At 39.7% G+C, this 27799-nt stretch overlaps 2 protein-coding genes and 1 long non-coding RNA gene across 6 annotated transcripts; all 3 read right to left on the bottom strand.

Annotated features, from left to right (window-relative positions):
* Nucleotides 1-826: 826 nt before the first annotated feature.
* Nucleotides 827-4354, bottom strand: LOC113032378 (uncharacterized). Of its 2 annotated transcripts, XM_026185281.1 has the most exons (5): nt 4064-4354; nt 2605-3446; nt 1924-2121; nt 1540-1750; nt 827-1302 (listed from the first exon to the last, which is right to left on the bottom strand). In XM_026185281.1, the coding sequence occupies exons 2-5, from the start codon at nt 3335-3337 to the stop codon at nt 1041-1043; spliced, it is 1404 nt and encodes a 467-aa protein (XP_026041066.1). In that variant the 5' UTR covers nt 3338-3446; nt 4064-4354; the 3' UTR covers nt 827-1040. The 2 variants fall into 2 exon arrangements, with proteins under 2 accessions (XP_026041066.1, XP_026041065.1); XM_026185280.1 differs by having other exon boundaries at nt 2605-4354.
* A 7941-nt stretch (nt 4355-12295) lies between these two features.
* Nucleotides 12296-16005, bottom strand: LOC113032379 (mitotic apparatus protein p62-like). Of its 3 annotated transcripts, XM_026185285.1 has the most exons (9): nt 15764-16005; nt 15574-15661; nt 15312-15490; nt 15076-15201; nt 14883-14987; nt 14658-14771; nt 14415-14528; nt 13216-13357; nt 12296-12887 (listed from the first exon to the last, which is right to left on the bottom strand). In XM_026185285.1, exons 1-9 carry the CDS (start codon nt 15782-15784, stop codon nt 12874-12876), a joined length of 903 nt encoding a protein of 300 aa, XP_026041070.1. In that variant the 5' UTR covers nt 15785-16005; the 3' UTR covers nt 12296-12873. The 3 variants fall into 3 exon arrangements, with proteins under 3 accessions (XP_026041070.1, XP_026041069.1, XP_026041067.1); XM_026185284.1 differs by having other exon boundaries at nt 12298-12887; nt 14658-14768; nt 15574-15767; XM_026185282.1 differs by having other exon boundaries at nt 12757-12887; nt 15574-15766.
* A 92-nt stretch (nt 16006-16097) lies between these two features.
* LOC113032380 (uncharacterized) lies at nt 16098-18725 on the bottom strand. The gene is made up of 5 exons (XR_003273864.1): nt 18380-18725; nt 17540-17657; nt 17305-17443; nt 16936-17128; nt 16098-16823 (listed from the first exon to the last, which is right to left on the bottom strand). It is a non-coding gene; the product is annotated as an uncharacterized LOC113032380 (long non-coding RNA).
* Between the last annotated feature and the right edge of the window lie 9074 nt (nt 18726-27799).

The following is a 27799-nucleotide window of genomic DNA, read 5'->3' as shown; positions in this document are numbered from 1 at the left end:
TTAATTAGTAGGCCTTCTCTCCACATCATGTCATAGGCTTTTTCTATATCAAAAAAAAAACAAAAAAAAAAAAAAAAAACAAAACAAAAAAAAAAAAAACTGCCACGACCCTCTTTATTTGTGCTTTCCTGACTTTGTGTTCCAAACACAACACCGGATCCCTGGAATTTCTCCCTCTTCTGAACCCACTTTGATTTATCATTTGCTCCATCATTTTACAGATACTCGATGTTAAAGCTATAGGTCTGTAATTTCCTTGGTTTGTCTCAACCTTCCCCTGTTGCCCGCCACTGCCTCTTTCCACCTTCTGAAGTGTTCAAGTGAGCTCTGGTCTTAAATCCCTGTAGACATTGATTACACACAGGTGTTGCCAATCCGAGTAGACAACACGCCTTCTTCCCAAGGTGGAAACACTGGTACAATGGAAAAAAACAGCACTCACCTGGAACATGACAGGGTTGTTGTGATTGGGTTTCTCTGTATTACTGTCTTTTTTTGCTGAAAAAAAAATTTTTTTGAACTGAACTGAATTTCCACAGCTAGACATGAGCGTGACACTGATAATATCCTTCTTAGAAGGGAGGCTTTCTATACAATCAGTTGAAGGTCTGTATTTGATTTGAAAGCTGTTAAATGAAATAATAAACTAAATTCACAGAAAAACAATAATACAGTTCTTTATGAAAACTAGTTTATTTGATCGAAAAAAACCAAACATAAACACTCAAACAATCATAAAGAACCAGAGAATTTCTCATCGTAATATTGTTGAACCAAACCTTTAAAAAACAAAACAAAACAGTAGATTATTTCATCACATCATTTTAACTATGTGTAAAGTTCTCTGCAGCAACAAAACTTCTTGCTCTGACCTTCATTTATTTTAAAGGTGGTGTTGCATGCATTGTGAGTCCTTGGGTTACTGACAGTTACAGAACTGAGGACCTGCTGCATCTACATGAAAGTCACATGAGGCACTGGAGGAAAACTGTATAATAATATAATTTTTGTTTGTATAGTTCACTTTGCACTGCTCAGGGTTAGAATCGTGTTTCCACTCTTTCCCAAATGCAGTCGCATTCTTGCAAAACGTCCCTTTCGGGCATTGTGGTCATGATGCTGAACCTGTTCCTGGAGATCTCCTGCAGCTCCTTGATCAGTCCCTCCACAGATGGACTGGGCCAAGTTTTGTTTTCGTCACTTATAAGAATGTATGTCTGTCTCTTGATCAGCTCCAGTCGCTCCAGGTGTCGCAGCTTGTTGAGGAACAGCAGGTCTCTTGTTGGTTCCTCACGGTGGAAGCTACAGAAGACAAGACAGGAAAAACCGTCAGCTCTAGTTGCGTGTTGACACGATTTTTCTGTAGTGTTTCAGTTGTACTTAAGAAATCAAGACAGAGAAAAGCTTCATTTGCAGCAAAATGTAAATGACGACACTTTTTTCAAGTGAGATGATTTGATGCTGCAGGTCACACATAAACCATCAAATGGAACTTTTACTTTGTAATAGTAATAAAAAATAAAAATCTGCTGGGCATACCGTATCCTAAGAGTCTTGAGTTGAGGAAACAGTGTAGGAAGCCGTTTGCAGAGACTGTCAGCAAAGCGGTTCTTATCTATGTCCAGATGCTCAAGTCGCTGGAGTTGAGATGCAATGGAGCTCATCTGGCATGCGCATATGGATGTTCGCAGTGTCAGACTGGTCACCTGGGATGGAAGGTCTTCCGTATAAGAGGCAAGAAAATTCCCTCCTATAAGGAAAGAAACGACAGGACAGAAGTTACAGAAAACAGTTTTGGCCTGGAGCTTCACACAGCTTCACTTAAAAAACAAACAAACAAAAGGATGCATGCAAGACAACAGATTTTTGCTTACTACACACACTTACACACAATACAAAGATTAAATGCATGTTTTGACTCACCAATGATTGAGAGTGATTCCAGCTGTTGCAGATGACTGAGCCAGGAATAGAGGTTGCACTGGAGACCATCCCAGGGGTACCTGTAGTGGACAGCAAGCGACTTGAGTGAAGTCAGACCCCTCAGCGCGTCCTCCGACAGGATGATTTCTGTGTAACTGACCAACTCCAAAGAGATCAGTTCTGGGCCGCCGTACTCTCCTACAGGATAAAAGAGGTGGTTAGCTAAACATTTAGTCTCTGTCAGTTAAGTTTAGCATAGTCACACAATACTGCACAACAGGCTGTGTGATCACAATACTAATCAGAATAATATGTATTTATGAATGTAATCAGAATAATAATTCCTAAGGAAATGATGTGGCTTAGACAGTTGGTCCAAGATAGTAACAGTAATAGACTAAACTAATTAAATAATACAATATATTACAAGAAATAGCACTAATATATACAAATCGCTCAATTATAAACATCAAGAATATTACAGAGGTGAAATATATATAATAATGCAGCATGTGTGCAGCTCAACTGACTTCAATATGATGGGTTTTGTTCCAATATTAAGGCATAATGTCAAGAAAATATTGTATTTTCTTGATGAAAAGCTCTTGTCAAAGGTGTAAAAAGTGACTGTATTGGTTCTGATGCTTGCAAGTGTAAAATATAATCAGGAGACTGGCTTACCTGGGTTTTCTGGGTCCAGTGGGTAGAAGTAGTTGTTGGGCAGTGGCACTGGTGGCTCCCCTTTCATTCCCCAGGATAAGTGTTTGAGTTTCTTCAGTCTTAGCAGCAGGTTGTGGAAGATGCAGGAGGGCACTGGCCTCATCCTCTCAAGCCCTTCACTTTCCTGCTGGTGGAACAGCAAGTACTCCAGGTTGACCAAGTGTGACACGCTATTGATGAACGCCACAGTGTCGTCGCAGGACATCTGAATGTTGCAGACGCTGAGGTGAGTCAACCGCTCGGCTAGTTGCTGACTCTGACACTGCACCACGAACGGCCCAACCCAGGTGGCGTTTCGTACCCCAAGACTCGTCAGGTTGGGGAATTCACACAGGTTGTCTAAGTATTTCATCTTGTAATATCGCCGTTCCCTCACACAGACAATGGTGTTGAGCGATGGGAGGGACTTGCTGAGGATTTTCCAATCTTTGGGTCGTAAATGTCGCACTGTGGCACGGCTGACCCCACGGCACTGCACGGTGTCCCAGAATCCAGATGTGTAGCGGGGAAAGTTGGAGAGTCCTGCTGTATAATCCTTCCACAGGGACGGGTGGTCGATGAGATCTCTGAAGTGTCTGCAGCAGAGGCGGGCTGTGTGCTTTTCCTCAGTGTTCAAGTAGCCGAACACCAAAACCCAAACTTCAGGTGGCAGATATGGTAGCTCCTGGACCTTCATGTTGACTGTTTGAGCCATTGCACTTCAATTCCTTACACAAATTCAACCAATGCAGAGGCAGCAGACCTACAATTAATAGTCCTTTGTCCCTGAGTAATCACACTGATTCGCTGAAATGTAGGAGCACCTGGAAAGGGAACAACAACAGTTTACAAATCAGGCTAAACAAAAAATGACCAAGACCTCACTTAAGCTCTTTTTTTTTTTTATGTAAAAGGTGTTTATTTTTGCCCCAAACTATTCAGGCAAGCCTCACACCTCCATCAAGACTGTAATATGAAATAACTATCCCAACGTCCTTGTGGGTTGCCATGTGAATTTAAAGAAGCTTGTTGAGGTGAAATTTGCTTGTGCCTGTGAGTCACTGAAAACAAGGCCTCCTTGTATTCATCTCCAAACAAATAAATTAATCTCTGACTCAGTCTGGCTTCATGAAACGTGGATATAAAAAGTCATATTATTATTACAATCCTAGATTATTTTCACAAAGCATTTCATGCACACATTAATTCCCTACAGCCAGCCAAAAAGAAACAAATGAAGGATAATCTGAGATGTGTTTTAACAGAAAAACCACTTTCACTCCCAAAATTACTTAAAACAGGTTAATAAAGATCTATCCATACTTTAAATGCTTAACTTGACGAAAACAGCATTGCAGTACATCTAACCAGCAGAGATGCTACAACAGGTAAACTTGAACTACACAGCAAATTATAGTTTGTGGCAGAGAATAATCCTTACCTTGCAGGAGTTTCTGAAAAGTGATGAAGAAGCTCTTCCAGCCTGCACACACACTGGGCCAAAGCAGAGTGACCATCCCTGGTCTGTGACCCTTAAAAAGCTTGCTGGTACTTAATTAACATATGACTTTGTCAATAAAATAATCCCTGTATATCCTCCTATTTGTCTGCTGTTGACATCAGTCAAGTGGGGTGTGTCAACGACTCCTTTTACACCTCAAAAACTCTCGATAGGTCAATCAAAGGTGCTTGAGCTCAGGTGGCAGAGCAGGTCAGCCACTAATCAGAAGGTCGGTTGTTCGATCCCAGGCTGCCTCCTGGCTGCATGCCAAATATCCTTGGGCAAGATACTAACCCCATGTTTTTGATACAGACCACTGGTGGTGGTCAGAGGGCCCGGTGGCGCCTGTGTCCAGCAGCCTCGCCTCTGTCAGTGCGCGTCAGGACAGCTGTGGCTACAATGTAGCTTGCTATCACCAGTGTGTGAATGTGTGTGTGTGAATGGGTGAATGACTGAATGTAGTGTAAAGCGCTTTGGGGTCCTTAAGGACTAGAAAAGCGCTATACAAATGCAGGCCATTTACCATTTACTTGAGGCTGAAGCTCATCACTCCATTGTTGTGTTCCAGACTGCTTGATCACATCACTTACACCCACTAATTTCATGTCCCTTCTCTTTCTCATATGCATCTGAAAGCTCACCATGACATATTGCTGTTGCATGTGTTCATGCAGAATTCCTGTGTAAAACGTCTAAACTAGCACACTTAGAAAACAACACCAGTCACACTGCGCCACCCATTTTTGTCCCTTTTTCTTAGCTAAATGTAAATCAAATTAAAGAATATTTTCAATGTTTCATTTAAAAGAGTTTATTTCAAGCTTGTAATAACTGAATGTTCTACAGCACCAAAGGTTTTGTAATCACATCAGAGTTACACAGATCTTATCTGCAGTCCATCACTGTATATCAGCTAACTCAGAGGCCAGCAAAAATCTGTTTTTAGCATGTTATTTTCAGCAGCCCAAAATCTGCATGGAGCCACATAAACGTGTGACTACTCTGTAGTAGGTTATTTTTTTTATGCACTTTAACTTTATCCATGATCACTTACAAAAACAGTCCAATTAAAGTAAGAACTGAGCTAATCTTTAGATGATGATTAATTTCTTCCAAATCCTTTTGGAGCAGCTAGAGCGGGGGTGTTCAACTCCAGTCCTCGAGAGCTACACACCTGAATCAAATGCTAGCTCGTTATCAAGCCTTTGCCAAACTTGATGGCACGCTGAAGCACATCTGATTCAGCTGTGTTGGAGTAGGGATGCGTCTAAAAGCTGCAGGACAGTAGCTCTCGGGGAATCTAGTTGAACATCCCCGCTCTAGCTGCTACAAATGGATTTGGAAGAAATTTATCATCATCATCTAAAGATTAGATCAGTTCTTACTTTGATTTGACTGTTTTTGATACAGTTAAAGTGCATAAACAAATAACCTACTACAGAGCTAGAGGATCGTTTCTACAGACTGAAGAATGGCAATAAAGATCTTCACGTTTCCTATCACAGTTAATACATGCATAAAATTTGTGCCAAATATTTTATGTAGAGTATGTCAGTAAATTTCAGCTGAGGGGACTCTGTGATCATTTTGTACAGGTCTGGAGGATTTTGATTCAACAGTGAATAAAAGTCCTAAATAGAAATACGATAACAAGCTTAATGCTCTCTAATTAATTTCCCCCATGAAACCATACAAAAGTATTACAAATAAGATAATAACAAAATAACAGTTTAACATTATAACACACATCTAACTGAAAACTGATTCTCCCCCGCAGAGCCAGTTAGAAAAAAGTAAATGACGGGAGAATGTGAGATGGTTTTAACAGAAGTATCGACCACTTTCTCCCACCAAAACCACTGCAAACATCTTTTTAATGATGCACTAGCATAACAAAGAAACAGAGAAAGCAGGGACGAGAGGGCGTTGTACAACTGTGAATTAAACAAAACCTGCATAACCTTTATCTGCTGTTTGCAATCTACATGTATTCTAGTGATGGGATTTCCGGCTCTTTTTAGAGATCCGGCTCTTTCGGTTCGGCTCACTAAAAAGAGCCGGCTCTTTCGGCTCCGAACCGGCTCTTCAGGTTGTTTTGTTGCTTTAATTAATTTATTATTAACAATAATATAAAATTATGCACAAAAGGAATTACTAACGTAAAAACAAGTGGTTTTATTTATATATGTTTATATATAAATATATGCGGTGGCCCCTAGAGACAAAACACGTACAAACTCCAAAACACATTTCTAGCATGAACTGAACTTCCAAAGCAGAGCTACTAGATCACTTAAATTACACAATTGAAAGCATGTGTGTATTGTTTGTGTATTTATACACAGGCACTCATATATATTCAAATAATTTTAAAAAAAAGTTCATTTACCTGTTATTACCACACACCAAATCCGGTCGTTGGTACTTGCTGGCTTGTGTAGCCAAAAGATAACAAAGGCTCAACACTGCGCCCAGCATCCTGGAGCACTTCTGTTCTCTTTTGTACGTGTTTTGAGTTTTTATGTGCTTCTGAGTTTTTATATGCTTCTGAGTTTTTACGTGCTTCGGAGTTTGTACGTGTTTTTACATGTTTTGGAGTTTTTGCGTGTTTTGGAGTTTGTACGTGTTTTTACGTGTTTTGGAGTTTGTACATGCTTCAGAGTTCGTACGTGATTTGAAGTTTGTATGTGCTTTGTCTCTAGGGGCCACCGTAAATATACTTTTATTTATTCACTCCGCATAAAATGTAATAAATAAATCATATAATACAAAAATCAACTATTCACATTTCAAGTTTTAACTATTTAAATTTTCAGCTTTTTCCTTTCACAAATTTAAAGTGAAAAGAACACAAAACACTGCAAACCACAACACAATTAAATATAAATTATAATATGAAAACTAAAAGAACATGCATATTCTCTGTCATATGGACCTGCATGAATAAACTTTCTCAATCCTTTATCATCTGCAACCGAAAATAGTTGTGGATGATTACTATACCTTTCTAATGTTGTTGTCCCTGCCTCTCTTTCTCTCTCTGGCTCTGTTCCTGTGCTACTGAGTGTAACTACCGCCCCTCCCCCCTCTGCCCAGCGTAAAGCACAAGGCCCGCGTGCAGAGTGAAGCGGGAAAAAAGTGCGAGAGAGAGGCTGAGAGAAAGGAAAAAAAAAAAAAAAACCCACGTGACGGCTCGCGATAAGGAGCCGGCTCGCGTCGTTCACGTCAAAGAGTCGGCTCTAAGAGCCATTTCGTTCGCGAACGACCCATCACTAATGTATTCGTCTCAGGGCTGGCTGAGTCAACGAGTCTCAACAGCTCTCTGTAGCTAAAGACCTCAAAAGAGGGGTTAAAGTTCATGCCTGGTCTAAACCAGTCAGCCGTTTTCAGACATGCAAAAAAGCTACACACTGTTCTACACATTAAAGGACAGAAGTGAATGTGAGAGTGGGAAAAACTATGGGAAAACATAGGTGCCACTTAAAGGAAACTATTAAAGAAGCAGCACCAGAGTCAGAAAAAAAATCAAATGTACTTAAGTGTTATTTAATAAAAATCACTTGTGGCTCAGAATCAGTATTTATGGGCAATTCTATCCTCTTAAGCGTGAATGATCGGTCTACTAGAAAATTAATCAGTTACCTGAAAAAATACCTGAAAACAAATTTTAGTTTAAATGAAACAAAATGGTTAAAATAATTGTAATATTATCTTTTATTATTAAAATCTTAATCACAGTCAGTTTGTTAAAATGTTTTTGGGGGCAACAAAAAATATATTCTATATGAAAAAATCTTACAGCATAAATTTAGCTTAATTCAAATCTCTACTGGCTCAATGCACCAAAATAGATTTGTCACATGAAGATGCCCAAAGACTTTGAAACACAAAGAATAAACTCGTGCATAATGTTGAATCAATCATTGATGATAAGTCATATCAACTTTTTAAAAGTGAATATGTAATGTTTGTAAAAACTTTGTTTTTTGTTGTTTTATCAAAGAAGTGATGAGCAGTTTGCATCAGCATAATCAAAAATCAACACTTTGACTCTAGTTTGGTCATTTTTATTCATTTTGTTTGAGTGCAGCTGAGCTCCGTCGGATCTATTTTAAGCTGAAGAAGTGAAGCTGGCCAAGAAGCGTAACAGTGAGGTAAGCTGTCCTCATATCACTGTGTTACTGTACATCAACATGAGAGTAGACACTGCTGATTTTTAGAATGTGAATCAGCTGTGAGACAAGCCAGGAGAGAAAAGCTGGTCATTATGTGGACTTACTCTCTGCAATGGACACATACATACCAGAAAATGCAACTCTTCGATTTCCTTTCCAATTAGTTTTTCTAAAGACTCCTAAAAACTTTCATTCTTGTGTATTGTAAGAATTCCTAAGCAATGCAAATAAAGTATTTAGTGACGAAAGTAACTTGAAAAAATATACAAAATGCAAAGAGTTGATAAAAATAAAAACATGGGTAAACATGCACAAGGAGAACAGAGTGATAAATGATAAGGTGGAGACCATATGCACCAGTGATTGGACACATGAAAACAACCGTGAAAGGTGAAAACAATCGTTAACAACCTTTAACACCTTCAACAGCTCGACCCTCATTAGTGTCACCTGTAGTTGTCACACTAATGAGGGTGGAGCAGAAAAACCATAAAAGAGGGAAACAAAGGAAACAGACACACAAAGAGACTTCTTACATAAACAACAGAGTGTCACACTAACAGTTTTTTTTTAGATTTAATTTCTGAACCTAACAGAATGTAATGCAATAACAGGCTTTGAGTTTTTTGTGATGTGGCTAAAATCAATGTTTTACATGCAAGTCTGCTTTAAGTTTAACATCCTGCAAGATTCCGCTGTTTTCTAACAGGTTATTTTCCCCAGTGTCCAATCATTATATTACGTTACGTTAGGGTGGGCAAGTCAAGAACGGTGAGATAAAGACCAAATGAACCAATCTAAAGAAAATGTTGCACATACATTGTCAGAGCAATTAATATCTTTATCAGGCTTGTCATAAAAATGCCTGGAGGTCAGAAACTATCCAGCACCCTGAACGGCTTTTTATCCTTTCTCGCTCTCTCTCTCTCTCCTTTTCATTAACAACAACAACAACTTGCTATTGAAATTTCACTTATCAGTGCTGGGGCATATTTATCCCTCTCCAATTTTCTTCCAATATATATTAGAAAATCAGTTCGGTTTAAATGCTCAGTTTGTTTTTCCACAAGTTAACAGGACTTCATGACCATGGTGAATAGGTCAGATAAATCTTCAAATTAAATAATAATAATAATAATAATAAAGTATTGTGCAGGGTTTTCACCAAGTAGGCCAATAACTACAAAGACCTAAAATAAATTCATGTTCTAAGTTAGATGTATTCAGGGCTGGACTGGGCCAAAAATCGGCCCGGGCATTTAGACTAGAGACCAGCCCACCAGGTACTATAGGAAAAACCATAAAGCCTTTGAATGAAAACAAACGCTGTTGTCACAGTGATGTACACTGTCTTGTTGGTATATATGTATCAATCTAATAAACTTAAACCTACACCATCCTAAACAGTACTAAACAGTACCCGAAAGTAGACTGCTTGGTCGAGTTAACCTCCTGAACTATCTACAACACAGGGTGAAAACCTGAAATTAAGACAGAGAAGACTAGAGGTGAGACGTGATCATTACTGATGACAGATTTAGATATATTTTCATAAACCATTCATTTGCCACATCAATAAACAGTATGGCAGGGCAAAATATTTTTCTAACATGGCAACCTTTAAAAAGTGAAAGGAGACAGAAAGACAGGTGAGAAAGAATACAACTTAATAATTGACTTTTTGATGGCATTTTACACACAGTACTGGTACAGTATCTAGAAAATGTGGGAAAATACTGGCATCATATACAGTACTTAGCTACTTCTGAAGAAAATATGATGGGACCCTAAAAAAAATTACTATGTACAGTAATGGATTTCTATACATTTTACATCAGATGAAAACGTTTGCTGTAAGATTCAGGCAAATTTCCAAAAAAAAAAAACAGCATATGCATCAAAATAAACTATTTCCAGCAGTGCAATATGAGTCCTAAGCATCCCAGAAATGACACAGAAAGTCATAATGTCAAACATAAGTTTTAAAAACACCAGTATAGGCTCATGAGGCCCTGATGGTAAAAAACTACATTTCCGCAAAATGACGTCACTTCCGGTTTCGGGCAGGACATGGCGGACATGCGATAGTTCGTGCTGATGGACATAGGAAGTGTTACAAACAGCTGATCGGATCGGCAAAGCATGTTTCTGGAATATTATGTTTTTGTTGCTGCAAGTGCTTTTTATGCAGTTTTTGCAAAGCTATATGTGGAAGGAAACTGTGACCAGGACAAGCTGATGGCATAAGATGTAAGTACAACTCCTCCGGTTTCATATGCAAAAAAAATTATTGCGCTAGCTTATGTGGTTGCAGAGCTACCGGGATTTAAAAATAGTTACGCAAAAGGGAGCGTCTCCGCTCCGACTGGCTTTAAAGGGTTAAACTCTCCGGCTGTGATAAACGTCGCCTCTGGGTGTGCGGTTTCCTCACTGCTGATCGCGCTGTACAGTTCCATGAGTGCTCGGTCAGTGTCGGCTTGTGGGGGAATGTAAGCAGCCGTAATAATCACTGCTGTAAATTCGGTCGGTAGCCAGAATGGCCGGCACTTGATCATCAGGTACTCCAGGTCCGGTGAGCGTATGGCCACAACACCTCACTCTTGGAGCACCTTTTTGCCACATGTATCGCAAACCACGTCTCAGCTGTTTGTGGAGGTAAAATAAGTCCGCACATGACTCCGATTACGCTCAGCCATTGTTGTGAGTGCGCACGCCAAGGGGCTGCGAGACATTTATACAGCCGTATTTCGCACATGACTATGAAAGGCGGAAGAGGAAGTAGTTCCTTTGAATGTAGACAATCCAATGTTATAGTTCCTTTCCACTGTGTTCCTGTTAATGATAAACTACAAATTTACTCTAAATTACTAAAATATCGATATTTCAATGTGAGAATGGATTCTAGAACGTGAATGATTGGTATCGGAGGAATCAATATTTCAGGATCAATCCGCACATCACTAGTGCACATACTGTTTCACATCATAGTTTTTCTTGGATGTACGTTTTAGTTTTAATAGTCCACTACTACTTGTTAAAACATCTGTGTTGTGTTTAAAGTTACCCTTATTCCTCATTTTTTTCAAGCATCTTTTTACGATATTTTGAGGGTTTTTTTGGGAGTGCTAAAATTTGAGCAACTTCAGCATTCGTCTTCTCATGGGTCTTCAAGTGTCAGGCCAATTTTGACTGTGGTTTGTCACAGATGAAACAATAATTTTTTGGATTGCAAGTTGCAAGCAAGTTTTCACCTGCTTCTCTGTAGTATCTGCACCTTTAGACACTGACCCTTCAACCAAGACAATTTCTGTGCTGTCTCTGATTTTTTGAATTTCTGGCGAAAGTTCACTGCAATCCTCGACTATGAGCATATTTAAAGGTTTTGAACGTAGGGGGGTAATTTCAGCTGAACTGTCTGAGTAACTGCTAGAATGCGGTATATATTCTTCCCCTGACATCTCTTCACTTGAACTAGTTTCTTCACTAATCTTGAAAAAAAAAATAAATATGAAAAATAATTCTACATCATGTATTTTAAGTACTAAAATTTAACAATATAAAATCTTACAATAACCTACCAGTTCAAGTCCAAACCTTGTGCTTTTGATGTAACAGGACTTGTGCCAGATACAAGATTACACGAGACAGATGAAAAACAGAACGTGTTTATGTATTTACATTACAAAAGATATTCCAGTACTTCCATGCAGCTTAATGATTTTAGGTTCCCAGAACAAAAGCAAAAATTACATATCATACAAAAGACATTTGTTTAGGGATGGTTTTTGAGAATTGGTAATTAACTTGTACATGTTCGAGACGAGTTGGTACTAAAGTATCAAAGTAGTGGAACAAATGGTGTCACAATATTTATTTTACATAAATTGATTTTAATGGTCCACTAATAATGACCACGTTGCATTTTTTTTAGTCAATGACTGAAGGTTAGATGGAGTTTTATTTTGCCGTAGTTTGGCAAACTGGTATTACTCCATTAAAAGGCCTGTAATAGCTGGTAATACTAAAAGCAGAATGCTGCTTGATGTAGTCAGGAAAGCAGAACTTAAAAGTTTACTTCTAAAACCTGTTTGTATGTCTTCACTGGTTACTGAATAACTTGTGTCATTAATATTTGACACAAGAATCAGATTAAAATTGAAATGAGTTGAATATTTCCATAAGAATTAGAAAGCTGCCAGCCTGACAATGTTTTGCTCATGAATGTGTTCACATTCTGTTAAGCAGAATTCACACACCGTACCCCAAGTTATTATACACTGGCAGATGACAGAATTAAAACAGACAAATGTAAGAAAGCTGGTGTGTAGTGTAGAGCAGAGCCAGTAAGTTAAAAAACATAAGATAAGTGAATAAATAATGTGCCAGCAGAAACAATAAATTAAATATTACAGGTAATAACTTCCTCTTGTTAATAGAGTAATATCTTGACAATCATCTAAAATAAAAGGACAAGAATACTCACCTTTACATTTCACGCAAATCAACTTGAAAGCAGGAAAATGTGCATTACAAAAGGCACATTTTTTCAACATCTTCTCTGACGAATACACCACATCATGTTTGCAGTTCTGTTGAAAAACAAAGTTCCTTGAGTTTATACCATTCATTTTCAATTCTTTGATGCCATGCAGAAACTTCACTCATTTGCTGCGACCATGTGACATGAATACATACAGTAAGATCCAACATTTCAGGGTTTCCCCATCATGATTTAAGCATATTTTCTGATAGGCTGACTATACTTTTTGAGTAAAAGAGCATCTGTGTAACCACTTCTCATTGACTTTAAGTTGCAGTCTCAGTTAAATTCAAATCAAGTGGCTTAGCTGTTCATTTAAAACATTGGAAAACATCAGGAAATGTGTATTTTTACTACAGCTGCTGGTTTCCAGTTACCAGATCTTGGTATCATGTCTTCAAAGAGAGTTGACTGATGAAAAGTGAGCCTCTTCAAGCATCTGGTTTGGTGAATCACCCTTCTTTCTGAACTCTTATTCACAGTCATTGCTGTGTCTTGGCTTACATAGGCCTGCTGCATCTGAAAAATGATGATCGACAAAGAAAAACAAGGTTACTTTAGCTCATCTAGATGTAATGTTCAGATTTGTTATGTAACAACTGGAATTTGGTGTTGTAATCGTAATGAGCTCATCGCCGTTTCCCTGTCCTGTACATATAACACACAGAAATGCAAGAAGAAGGAAAAAAATTATAAACCAGTTTCATGTTGGTATTGATGGTTTTAGAAACAAATCAAACTGCAAGGAATGAACTTTAGCCCCCTATTTGTGAGTAAAATCATTTTGTAATAGTGCACCACTATAAGTGCCTGTGCTGATTTGTTAGCAAATAGTTTTTGGACCGTCCAAGTCCTCAGAACTCACTGCTGGTATTGTACATACACCAGCACGATCATTAGATTTACTGCAGCTTTCTACTCCTCCTCATGACCTCACTAAAAATGGACTGCAGCTAACTCACCTCTTCCTCAAACACATCTTTTCTGAATTGTCTTTGAATTTATCTGGTGAAGGTTTCCCATCATGTTCCATCCTCTTCGAATAAGCTGAGTTCTTCTTCTTCTGGTTCCTCCCTTTAGGGGTCACTACAGTGGATCATCTGCCTCCATCTTATCCTATCCATAGCCGCCTCCTCGTTCATACCAACCCTATCTATATCCTCCATCACTATATCCTTGAACTCCCTCTAAGGGCTTGCTCTTTCCCTCCTGCCTGGCAGCTCCATATGGAACAATATATTCACTATGCCTATTCTACATATGTCCAAATCATGTCAGCTTTGCCTCTCTAACTTTGTGTCCAAACCATACAACATGAGCTGTTTCTCTGATGCACTCATTTCTAATCTTCTCCATTCTGGTCACTCCCAAACAAAATCTTAGCATCTTGAGCCCTGCCATCCCCTGCCTGGCCTTTTGCACTGCTTGTTGCTTTGGATGCTTGACTCCAGGTATTTAAACTCATGTACCTTCAATACCTTTACTCCTTGCATATTTCATATGAGCTGACCATCTGACGTCAAAGAATACAAAGACATATTTTGTTGAATGCATTGAAACAGAGGACAATTTTTACCTTTTCCATGGCCACTTTGTGAATCATTTGTCCCAAATGTTCTGCTTCATCTTTAGATTCATCCTGTGTGGGTCTGCTATCATGTGTCCCATCCTCTTCAGATGCTGCCGCCATCTGTTTTCAGAGAAGACAACAATATGTTTGGCTCATTTTTGATGGATTGATTGTGGAAGCACCGAAACTGAGGATGAATTTCACCTCTCTTTGTGGCATAGGACACCCAGTTTTGTTTTTCATGGCTACCTTAGGAATCCTTTTACGTTCTTGTTCTTCCTCCTCTTCTGAATAGCCTTCAGATTCATCCTGTGTGGGTTTCCAGTCATCTGTCCCATCATCGTCAGATGAGCTAACAGACTGCTTTTAGAGCAGAAAAATATATATTTTACTCATTTTCATGGATGTTTGGAAACAAAACACTTACATCTTTAACTGCAGGAGAAGAAACCCTGCTGGATTTTTCCTGCCCACCTTAGGAACCCATTCCCTCGCTTCATCCTCCTCCTCCTCTTCTGGATTGTCTTCTTGTGTGAGTTTCCCCACATCTGTCCTATCATTTTTGTAAAAGATGACCATCTGATTTTAGAAAAGTAAAAGTAAAAAGCTAAAAGATTAGTAATCAGTGAAAACACTAAAAACAAGTACAAGAACATACATTACATACTTTTCTCTTGCGCAACTGGTATGTCACTTTTTGTAGATGCTCCACCCCCTTTTTCAAATCCTGTTTAGTTTCGTTTATTGTGGCTCTGGCACTACCGGCACCCTCACCCTGACCTGGGCTCACCATCTGTTTATGGTACAAATTAAATATGTTTTGTTCATGATGGAGTAAATGATTATATATGAAAGAAGTGCAACCAATCAAAACTCTTACCAAGGGAATCAGGGCACACATACCTTGTTACTGCTACACTGGAAGAGCGTTCTGTCTAAAAGCTCCTCTGTTCCTGATGACTGCTGCTCTTCCTTTTCAGATCCTCTGTCCTCTCTCCTTTTCCTTTTCCTTGCTGCATATGTTGCAATTGCATTGGTGGTCAGTGCTCGGCTCTGGAGTGTGTCCTCTGCAGGGTCCTCAGCTGTGCAAAGCAATATTACTAAATATGAATAAATGTAAGTGTATAGATAAATATATGACTTCACTTTAGCTTATTTAAATAACCTTGATAAAATCTTTTGGCTGTGATGGCATCATGGCACATAAATGTTGCCACTCTGTCGTAAAATTTACGTCCCAACTGTCGCTTGGCCTGAAAGAATAATGTTTTAAAAAGAAACCACATGAATAAAACCCATGACACTTTAACCTACTTCATTGGGTGTCAAAAAATAAAAATGAAAGGTTTTCTCACGTAAGTGGAGGAACGTAGCATGTTGAAGGTGGGGGGCAATCCCCAGATTCATCATCTCCCAGGCTGCCTTGAAAAATACCGGTAGTCTATGAAGAACACCTCCACTAGAACTGTGGAAAAAAGTCGGTTCCTCTGAACAGCCTTCAACATACTCTCTGATATGATTGTAATGCTGCAACCAGGTATACTCATTCTTGTACAGGGGGACAGCTGCTTGCCCATGGTATCTTTGAGTTTTGTGCTGTTTAACTTAATACATGAAAATACATTTTTATTCAGCTGAATAAAAAAAAATGTTTATGTATACTTAGATTTATATAGTTTTAGTACATACACGGATGATGCGAGCACCCTGCTTAGTTTTTTCTGCCATTTCAACCTCCTCAGTAGTCATGTTGATGATCACTCCCTTTCGGTGACCAGTTATGGCAATAATATATCCGCCCAACAGTCCAAAAAACAATTTCAATATTGTTCTGCTCTGGGGTTGCTTCTCGAGGTCATCTGTAAAAACACAAAGAGAACACTACATGTATTAATATGCTATGCTAACACATACACTGCATTTACATGCCCAGTCCCTTGTGCAGATTATAGAGGAACTTTACAAGCACCATGTCTCAAGGACCATGCAAGCACCACAAAGTATCAAACAAATTTTCCAGACCAACCATACAAAAAACCCAGTTTCCAATTACAAAACCCTGTAATGTGTCTTAAGATAGAAGATAGAAAGAGATAAAAGTCTCACGCCCCTTGCCTCCTCTACAGAAAAAAAGGAAGGAAAAAAAAGGAAAACATCAGGAAAATTTTGTGGAAGAGATCATCTTTCAGTAGACTTACACATCCAAAACACACACAGTCCTCATAATGTAGGTATCTTACATTAACCAACACTATAGGACTTGTGTCTAACACCCTCACTCAACATCCAAACAACTCTGCTGTGTTCTTGTTGCAATAATAACAACAGCAGAAAATTAGTCACCTGCTCATCATCTTTAAGGGACGACGATGCCATGGGCACATCAGCTTGAGGACAGTCAGGGTGCTCTGAAACCTTGTGCAAGCAAACACAAAAGTACATTAACATCCATTCAACACAGATACGTTGAGACTATACAATACAGTTACGTAGCTACACTACGATAAATGTAAATATAAATATGTACCTTTACTCTCCATGGCCAGTCAGAGTCACTGTAGTTGTATGTTGTTTCTTCCCCCAGCTTGATGTCCTTTATGGCAAATAAACATAGATGAGGCTCTCCATTTACTGTGATTGTCCTCATTTTGCTGTTTGGGCTCACGTGATCGTCATTCACCAGTCTGCCCAAGGAGCCATCCCCTCTGGCTGCATCAATGCTGAAACAACAAAAAATGTAAGACACAAAATTACACAAGCTTTATAAAAAGGCTGAACAATTTGATTACATTTTTAATTATATGGATTTGTAACAAACTAGCAGTTTGTCTTAATGTGGTCGTCATAACTTTTTGCAAAAAGTAGGCTGAAAAATTAATTATTCTAATTTACATACCATAATTGTTTTCCATTGTACCGGAATTCAAAAAGAAAAACCTTTAAGGCGTCATGGTACAATCTTGTTCTGTTTTCATATTCCTTCTGGGTTACAACGTCTCCTTTGTTATAGTTGCACCTAGTAAACACTCCTCAACCTTACAAAGAAAATAGAAAATTTCAACATTGGTCTACTGCAATGGTTAAACTTATGACTGTGCCAAAAATCCTCAACAAGTATCCTAGTACCTCACCTTTTACTGAATTTATGCATTTCACTTCAAATCCATCTTTGTCCTGCCCCAAAGATGCAAATTTTACTGCTTCATCTTTCGGTTTACTTTTTGCTCTCGGGGGCTGCATTGCAATTCACTGTCTCAGAAAAAGAAAAAAAAAGTACAATTTATGTAATATTTCAGGAAAATAGTTTACAGTGAAAACTGATCTCGTACAGGTGTTCTTAACCCTCTGGAGCCAAGGGTATAATTGGCTGTTTTTGACTACTTTTGATTTAATTGTTTGATCGGCTCATGTTCATTTATCCACCACAATAGGAAAGGAGAGGCAATAATGTATAGAAAATACCGTTTTTATATTTTCCTGCACTAAACGTAAAAACAGTTTTCAGGAAAAAGCTTAAATTATGTATCATAACTCTGGTTTTACTTGGCCTATCAACATATTTTAAAAGACTATACGCCATATACGCATGTTTCTGATACACCGTAAATTGGCCATATAATCTGCACTCCAGAGAGTTAAATGTTAGCTTATCTTATCTGAAATGTCTCATTAATAACGTGTCACCTATATTTCAGCATTGCTTAAAATCTGGAGACAGTGGGATGAATAAATAATAACATCTGAGTATTTTCAAATGTTACAGTTTAACTAAAAAGGTGTGCGTTAGACTAGGTATTTAACCTTGACTAATTAAATACACGTGTCATCAAAAAAGGCTAGCTTTAGCATGAGAATTACACTGAAATACAAAACTTAATCAAGGAATATACACCAAAGAAAAACCTCAAGAAAACTAAATCTGACTGGTTGCTGGGCTACAAAGCTGGCAAAATTTGAAAGTTTAAAGCTACCTGTTGGCTTCTCCACACCAGCAAAGTGTTGCTACTCCTCAACTCGAAGTCACGAAGTGAGGGGGGAGGGGTGAAAAACAGCTCATTGGATAAAAAGTGGTCAGGTGATGAGAGTTCAGACTTTTTTTGATGGAATTTCAGTGAAACATTTACAGTGACGAAGGACTGAGTTTTATTACATTTGTTTGTTTATAGGAAATTCCTCTTTTAAAAAGTATTTAGTTATTTATTTGAAGAAAAGGTACACTATAAGGCAAAACATGTTTCCTCACACACCACCAGCCAAGGTCCACCACTGAAGCAATGGTTTTACACTTACATCTGCATAGGTTAAACAAATCTGAGATTCAACCAACAACATAGTGTGACATATTTTAGATCCTTATGTTAAACCAGCATTTCAAGTTTCAAGTTTCTTTATTTGTCACATGCATAGTTATACAAGTATAACACACAGTGAAATGTAGCCTGACACGCTCCTCAACATGTGCAAAAAAATTGGGGGGGGGTGTAGAGGAAAAACATTATATATATATATATATATATATATATATATATATATATATATATATATATATATATATTGGGTGAATGTGCAGTAGTAGTAGCAAGCAGGTGAATTCTGTACATTAATATGAATAGACATCTGACTATTTTACAGGATAGACAATATAAACATATTTAAAATTAAAGGAATTGAAATGTACATTGTGCCTTGGTTTAGTGTCTGGAAGAGTCCTGACTCATTCAATTATAGATGATGTGAGAGGGCGGGTGTGTGTGTTTAGGGCCCGGATGGCTTGGGGATAGAAGCTCCTCTTGAGTCTCTCTGTCCTTGCCCGGAAGATGCGGAACCTTCTACCAGATTGCAGAAGTTGGAACAGTTTGTTGCCTGGATGGGACGGGTCCTTCAGTATCTGCGCTGCTCTAGTCCGGCATCTCCTGGTGTAGGTGTCCTGAAGCGGGGGGAGAGCAATCCTGCAGCAGCGTTCTGCTGTACGGATCACTCTCTGGAGAGCTTTTTGGTCCTTCACACAGCTGTTCCCAAACCACGATGTCATGTTCTGTGTGAGGATGCTCTCCACAGCGCCTGTATAGAAAATCCTGAGGATCTTTGGAGAGACCCTGAACTTCCTCAGTTGTCGTAGGTGATACAGGCGCTACCTAGCCTTTTTGGTCTGGACCTGAATGTGGGCAGCCCATGTCAGGTCTGAGGAGATGTGGACACCAAGATACTTGAAGGACTGCACCCTCTCCACTGGAGCTCCATTGATGATAATGGGCTTGTAGTCTCTGTGCTGACCCCTTCTGAAGTCCACCACCAGCTCCTTGGTCTTGCTGACGTTCAGCTGGAGGTGGTTGTCCTGGCACCACGATGCCAGATTCTTCACTTCATCCATGTAGGCCGCCTCATCGTTGTTGGAGATGGCACCCAACACCACTGTGTCGTCAGCAAACTTCACAATGGTGTTGGAGCCATGGGTGGCCACACAGTCTGAAGTGTAGAGGGAGTAGAGCAGTGGCGAGAGGACACATCCCTGAGGTGCTCCTGTGTTGATGGTGATGCTGTTGGAGAAGCACCTGCCCACCCTCACCACCTGAGTTCTGCCAGTGAGGAAGTCCAACACCCATGCACACAGACGGCTGTTAAGTCCCAGATCCCTCAGCTTTGTGAACAGTCTGCAGGGCACTATTGTGTTAAACGCTGAACTGTAATCAACAAACAGCATTCGCACATAGTTACCCTGTTTCTTGTCCACATGGCTGAGAGTGGTGTGTAGATCTGTTGGATCTGTAGGCGAACTGCAGCGGATCTGTGGTGTCTGGGATGGAGGAGGAGATGATGTTCTTCAGCAGCCTCTCAAACACCTTCATTACTACCGAGGTCAGTGCAACTGGCCGGTAATCAAGCATGTATCAAGATGTAGCTTTCTTCTGAAAAATTTATTTAATTATTATACTTTTGTTCTGATTTTTTGTTTGAAGATGCAGAAGGTGCATCCTGAAACCAATGAATTTATCACTAGCAATTATGGACAGTTTGAGAAACCAAACATTGTTTCGTTTAGCAGTACAGAATAAATCAGATCATATGATATGACTAAAAAAATCTGAAACTAATAAATCCTATGGAAATTATACAGTGTAAAATTGGCTCTGTTTACAGTATAGAACTGTACAAACTTGGATGGATGGGATGGATGGATAGTTATTAGTTATAACGACAAACTTGACAGAGTAAATGCTAACCAGTGTGGAAATGATAACCCAGTTTTTCTGGGGGCTGGGAGAATTTGTATTGTTGATTGTTAGGGAGAGAATTAGGTAAGTAAGTACAGATTGTGGAATATGTTTTTTGTATTCCAGGACATACTTCTGTCCCTATATTATCAATTATAATATGAGTTACCATGGGTGGCACAGTAGTGTGGTGGTTTGAACTGTTGTCTCACAGCCAGAAGGGTTCTGGTTTAAAGCCTTGGCTGAGTTTGCATTTTTAACCCTTGTATGGTGTTCGGGTCTGTGAGACCCGTGTTCAGTTTTTTTCAAAAGAAAAATTAAACAATTAATTATTTTTTCACGTGTAAATGTGTTGTGTCTTTCCACTCACTCCATTTGATTATAACTGATTTATTTATAACATTTTATATAAAAGAAAAACGAGAAGCACATTAATTCATAAATGTGATCTAACAAAGGTAAAGGGAAAAAATTAACCATGTTTGCTGTTCATATGTCTTGTAATTGGGATGAAGTAAACTTCTGTTGAGTAATTTAACATAAAATTGTTTGATAGTGTTAATTTGGAAAGCCAAAACTCTAGCGGGTCCACCAGACCCATGAACACTGGCTGAGTAACAAAAATACAAACACCACACAAGGGTTAACTGCGCATGTGTGTGTTTTCTCCAGGTACTCCAGCTTCCTCCCAATGACCTAAACCATGTATGTTAGGTTGAATAGATATGATAATTTGATAGTGGTTATTGAGTGAGTAGTTGTTTGGCTGTGTGTTATAGACAGGGGTGCATATGACTGGTACGCAGGTACGCATGCGTGACAAAAATTAGGAATGCGTAGTGACACTTTGCGTACTTGACTGTCTCATTTAACCTTACATGTGTTGCTTGTCACCAGCTAAATGTCCAAAAAACAACAGACATTAAGCAGCTTCTTTGGTGTGCCGCCACTAGCTAAGAAACACCAACTGGAGCCAGAGAAAAGTGGCTCCAAGATGTGCCGTGGCTTGAAGCTAACAATGAGCACACTGAAATGTGGTGCAAGATTTGCCACACCCATCCACATCTAGCAGGTGTGTTTTTTAAAGGCTCAAAGAATTTTAACCATCCTTTATTTGACAAACATGAAAAAAGTAAGGTGTCACGGTTCTGGGTCATTTTGACCCAGCATTTTGAGTTCTTATGTTTTGGTTTCATTTTGGATTGTATTCTGATTCTTGTGCTTTGTTGATTATTAGTAGAATTCTTTGTTTCTGTTTATTCTTGTTAAGGGATTTGTTTTTAGGTTTTGTGTCTCATGTTTAATGTAGGTTTTGTTCTGGTGCCCTCGTGATTCCTGTAGGTTTAGTATAGTGTCTAGTCTGGGTCTTTGTGTAGATGCTTCTTGTTTCCTGTTTTATTGTGAAGGTCCGTGTCTTATGTGAGTGTATTCAGTTTAGCTTCTCTTGTCTCATCTCGTCAATTACTTCCAGCTGTGTTCCCCACCTGTGTGTAATCTCCAGGTGTTCTTCTGCGTGTATTTAAGTCGTGTCCTCTCGTGTGCAGGTTGCTGGTCTGTCTGTGTTTCAACCGTGTGTTCACCCTGCAGGTTCATCTGCTCACCTTCCTTCATGTTTGTGTTCATGTTTGCTGTTCAGTAGTGATGGGCAGATGAAGCTTCATGAAGCACTGAAGCTTTTCATCCAACTGGTTCACCCCAGCGCAAAGCGTCTTGAAGCTTCATTTGCTCTAGTAGGACATCTACTGGACGTAAAAATATTAGTTGGCATGAATTTAAAGAGTGTGGCATTTTGCACACAGCCTGTAAATGTCAACAACAAAAGGAGTGTGTAAACATGTATATTGTAGTGATGGCAGTATACTGTGTATATTTATACTGGCAGTATGGAAAATGATTATTTGGAAATGCTTAAAATGGAAATGATCATTTACTGTGAGGTGTGGTTGAGGTATGGACAGTGGTTGTGCTTTTGTAACGTTGAGGTATTGACAGTGATTAGTGTTTAGGGGACACATCATTGGTTTTTATTTAAAAACAACAGTTTATCCACTGTGGCAGGTTGTAGGCGATTTCTTTTTTTTGGACAATATTTCCCCTGCTTTTGAAAACATTTGCTCACAGGGCACAGATGAGGCAGGGGTACACAGGTATGTCAGTGCTAACTTATATAAGTGAGGATAGACATATTTTTGTCTCTCCCAGTATTTAAGGGGTCCTCCAGCCTTCCAATATTTGGCTCCATCATGTACCGTTGGACCTCAATATTCGCATCTGCTGTTACATTTTGTGTCTGTGTCTGCCTGACACTTTCATCCAGGCGACGGCACAGGTTGTTACCTAAACAATAAGGAGAGTTTTTATGTGATACTAACAATTCAATTTTCAATTAATTGTTATTTATATAGCGCCAAATCACAACAGCAGTAGCCTCAAGGCGCTTTATATTGTACAGTAGATCGTACAATAATAGATACAGAGGAAAACCCAACAATCAGTTTATATAAATGCAACTCAAATGCAATAACAATAGTACCGTGGGAAACAGCCTCAACAGTTTGTGACGTTGATGGCTGTGGTGGTAGTGCGGAGGAAGAGGAGGTGGTGGAGGCCCTCATTACGGAAGAACATTCGGCTTTCAGTCTTTTTTCTGCTTCGCTAGCTCTTGCAGGGCTGAGTTTTCTGAACCTTGGGTCCAGCAGTGTTGCAAGGAACATAATGCTCATGGTTTGTATTTTATCCAGCTTCTCTCTCAATAGCATCCTCAGCTTCTGAGCCAGAGAAGACCCAATGGATGGTGATTTCTCCATTTGTTCATTGAGGCAATGAACAAGCATAGTGAGTAAAGGTATGTCCTTTGACCCAGACACTCTTTTTTTTTTTTCCTGAGAGAGCTCAGTGGTTGCATCGTTAAATGGTGCTAGGACAACCAGACACGCGTTTCCGCAGGTCCTACCTCCCTGCAGCTGTCAGACTGTACAATCAGAACTGCTCCCAACAAACATAGATGTTTACATCAGCGCTGTATCTTGCACTATTTTATCAACCGATTCACACTATAACCAGGGTTGCCTCTTATCTGTATTTAATTTTATTTAATTTAACAACAGTATGGTACTCAGTTTTTGGTAACCATTGTCCTTCATGTAAATATGTAAAAATTGTGTATGTTCTGTGTCTTGTGTACTGTTTGTTTGTATATGTGTTTTCTTGCTGCTGTTATACCCAAATCTCCCCTTGTGGGACAATTAAAGGATTATTCTATTCACTCTGAAATTATACCAAATTCCTCAGATGAAATAGGTGGGATGTCTGTTGTGAGACTTGCCAAAGCAGCACCCACTGGCTCCCTTTGCTCGAACAGTCTTTGCAGCATATTACAAGTGCTGTTCCAGCGGGTTTCCACCTCCTGTATTAGTTTGAGTTGAGGCTTCCTTAGTTGTTCCTGCACCACTGAAAGCCTCTCCTTACAAAATACAATTAAAAAAGCATACATTAGATTGTCAAGGGAGCAGAACTATACACTTGAGTAGCATTAAAGAAACTGTAATTAAGCCACTTAAGAACTTACCTTTGCAGTGGTACTGCTCCTGAAATATCCCACGATCTTCCTGGACTTGGCTCAGATGTCAGAGAGCTCAGGGGTCTGGTCAAGGGCCTTCTTCACCACTAAGTTCAGGGTGTGAGCTATGCATATGGCATGTTTGAGTCGTAGCTCCCTTGCACAAGCCCCCATATTGGCAGCCCCATCTGTTACTAGGCATGTAACTATGTCAGTAATTGCCCATTCTGTCATGAGTGAGCCTTTCACTTGTGCAATATTTTCTGCAGTGTGTGCATTAGGAAAATATTGCACTCCTAAAACAACGGTGTTTAATGTGTTGGACTCATCAACAAAATGGCAGGTGACTGCAAGATAGGCCTCTGTGTTGATGGAGGTCCACATATCTGATGTCAGACTCACAGCTGCTGCCTTCTCAATGCTAGCCTTAGCTTTCTCCTTCATCTTCTGGTACCTGGCCTCCACCATGACTTTCAGGGCCTAAAGGTAAGAAAAAATATTTTGTTTAAAAGTACGACGTGGCTGTGAAGCAGTGTGTAGGGTAGCTACACAGTCCTGCCTGTTCACATTTTATTCTGTAAAAACTAAATTTTCACTGCTTTTATGACCTTTTTAGTGGGGAGAACATAGCTAGGATTGAATGATTTAACAAATCTTTTGAATCCTTTGTCCTCCACAATGCTAAATGGTTGGGAGTCCTCAATCACCATGCTAACAGTATAGATTCGTTTTGGTTCCGTTTTGCCATTTCCACCTTGTGCTTTATTTTTTTTTCAATAAACCTCCTTCACATCTACGAGTGCCTGCGCTTGGATCATTTAATTCCTCCACATGTCTCATCCCATTCGCCATGACAGTACAGACCAGCCACATTATGGATCCAGCAGCATTCGCCCCACCCAAGGAGCTTCAGGAGGTCATAATTGACTCTGCTTCACGGTTGGTCAACCTATGGCTGGAGCATGAGGGAGAGGGATTTCTCAGCGCTGTGGAAGCCAGGCTACAGCAACTCATTTCCAGTCACTCCTGACTATTGGACTCACTGCACCCGCTCGTTCAGGATTTCATTCTCCACGAACTTCATCTTCTCCACCCCCCGCCGCTACCGCTTGCCTCAAAGGAGGATGTGCGGTCTGAACTGCGGGACGTGGAGTTAACCGGCCCGTCGGAGCCATCTCCAAGGAGGAAGCGACGTTCGCGTCACCCCACAGCCAGATTTGAGGATGTTAAAGCAGCCAGCTGTGGTGAGTGAAAAGGACACATTTTCTGTTTCTTCTGGCTCTGTAATTGTTTATTCTGGGGCTATTTTTTTATGTTTCCACTAAGAATAATGATGGATTTTCTGCATCACCCATGACCATCGCCTCAAAGACTGTCACTTCTGAGCCCACACTAAGTGTTAGCAATTGTGTTCACTCTGTTGCCTGTTTCTTCCCCTGCATTGGTTCATTCAGGGAAAGAGGGAAACCTCACTGAAACAGTTGTTTCTGAACTTATTTTTCCGTCACAACCCTCTGTTCGGTCAGCCACTCCACCACCTGTTACACCTCCACCACAATCATCTCCGCAGTTCAGTCTGCCGCCCAGCTGCCTTCAGGTTCATCTGCTCACCTTCCTTCATGTTCGTGTTTATGTTTGCTGTTCAGTAGTTTAGTTGGTCCCAATCAGAGATGGGCAGTAACGCGTTACTTGTAACGCGTTACTGTAATCTGATTACTTTTTTCGAGTAACGAGTAAAGTAAGGGATTACTATTGCAAAATCGGTAATTAGGTTACCGTTACTTTCCCGTAGGAACGCTGCGTTACTGCGTTACTAAAACCGTGATTTTTTGCAAGAATGTCTCACGACAGTGACGTAAGCGAGTGCGCTGTTAGTGACAACAGCTGTGTGCAGATCAACAATGGATCACATATCGAGTGCGGGAGAGAGTATGAGCATGCAGCGTTTAAAGCGTGGAAGTACTGACCTTACTTTGAGTTTGATTCCATAAAAAGTGACAAAAACATTAGCGTCCATCGTGCGTGGGAAGAAAACTTCTTTTTACAGCGAAAAAAACCCCTAAACTTCCAAGGAAGCACCAAGAGCGCAACGACGTAATGGGAAACTCACAGAGACACTGCCGTATCCTTCCACTGACCGCTGCACACCTGCACCAGGGTAAACCTCCGCCTACTGCAGTCCTGCTTTACAGGTGAAAATAGAGCAACAGGACCGCTGAGTCTTTGACTTTATTTATGTTCTGCTGTGTTTTACTTGCATCTATTTGAAAGAGTGAGTGTAAACACAAAAAATTATTTTATTTTATGTGCTGGAATGTGTAGGAAATAGGTTTAAATGTTAAACTCATTTATTCAACTCAGAGAATGTTGCATATAATTAAATTTTTGCTTGATGCATAAAGTTAAAAGATTAAAAATGATAAAACAAGTTAAAAAAAGAGACTTTTCCATTTGATTACATTTTGTATGATGGATTATGTAGAAAAAGTAGAATTGGGCTGAAAGATCTATCGCTTTATCACCTCTTCAGGTTGTAAATCGTGTTTTTAAAAAGTAACTAAGTAACTAAGTAATTAATTACTTTTGAAAATAAGTAATCAGTAAAGTAACGGGATTACTTTTTTGGGGAAGTAATCAGTAATTAGTTACTGATTACTTTTTTCAAGTAACTTGACCAACACTGGTCCCAATATAGATTAGTTTTGATTCCATTTTGCCATTTCAACCTTGTGCTTTATTTTTTCAATAAACCTCCTTCACATCTACAAGTGCCTGTGCTTGGATCCTCATTTAATTCCTCCACACCCCATTCGCCATGACATAAGGAACATGTGAATGTGGCACAAGTCATTGCTAATAAACAAGCTAGCTGTGAAGAAATGTCCAGTCGCCCACTTAACAGACAGCAAGACAAGAAAAAAAATGAAGAACAGCGGCAAGCTCTGTTTAATATTTTTCTCCTCACCTTCCATAAAGCTAAGCATGCACGCCCTATGTCTTCATATTCCGAGGATACTCCATTATTGAAGCGGCTAGGAGTAAATGTCGGATGTGCGTCTAATTCACATGAAGGGGGCACACAGATCATGCAGAGCATCGCTCACACCACCAGTGGGGAGTTACGAGCCAAAGTACAGTCTGCCGAATTTTGGGGGATGCTTTTTGATGGATCTGAGGGCATCACAAAAGCTAAGCAGGAAATTGTTTACATTGTGTCTGTGACTAGCAACAGAGAGTTTACATCGGACTTTCTTGGACTGATTGAACTGGGTGCTGACCGAACTGCGCAGGCCATAACAGACAGACTTGTGAGGCTTTTCGAGAACACAGGACTGGATGACTGGACAACAAAGTTGGTCACTGTGTGCACAGACGGGGTTGCTGCCAACGTGGTTATGTACAATGGCGTTGTACCAAAAGTCCGGCAACTTGCTCCAGTCAGACTCCCTTGTGCACATTTGCACACAGATCTCGTCTGACAAATGCTCAACTCTCAACCATGATGCACATTCATCTGTCAAGGTAGACCACAGAGACATTTGACCCAAAGCCAGCTGTTGACCTGTAGCTGGTGACAACTAACCGGAGGCTCAACCAAGAACATTTAGGTGCGTCTGCAG

Source organism: Astatotilapia calliptera, chromosome 11, assembly GCF_900246225.1.
Source record: "Astatotilapia calliptera chromosome 11, fAstCal1.2, whole genome shotgun sequence".
NCBI classification, from domain to species: domain Eukaryota; kingdom Metazoa; phylum Chordata; class Actinopteri; order Cichliformes; family Cichlidae; genus Astatotilapia; species Astatotilapia calliptera.
This window is presented reverse-complemented; position numbering and strand designations above follow the sequence as displayed.

Coding starts and splice junctions, on each gene's coding strand:
- LOC113032379 (XM_026185282.1), bottom strand. CDS start 15,694: ATGTGGTTTCTTTTTAAAACATTATTCTTTCAGGCCAAGCGACAGTTG. Junction 15,202..15,311: donor TCCAGTGTAGCAGTAACAAG/GTATGTGTGCCC, acceptor TACCATAAACAG/ATGGTGAGCCCAGGTCAGGG. Junction 14,988..15,075: donor ACCAGTTGCGCAAGAGAAAA/GTATGTAATGTA, acceptor TTCTAAAATCAG/ATGGTCATCTTTTACAAAAA.
- LOC113032378 (XM_026185280.1), bottom strand. CDS start 3,337: ATGGCTCAAACAGTCAACATGAAGGTCCAGGAGCTACCATATCTGCCA. Junction 1,751..1,923: donor GGAATCACTCTCAATCATTG/GTGAGTCAAAAC, acceptor CTTTCCTTATAG/GAGGGAATTTTCTTGCCTCT. Junction 1,303..1,539: donor CTCAAGACTCTTAGGATACG/GTATGCCCAGCA, acceptor TGTCTTCTGTAG/CTTCCACCGTGAGGAACCAA.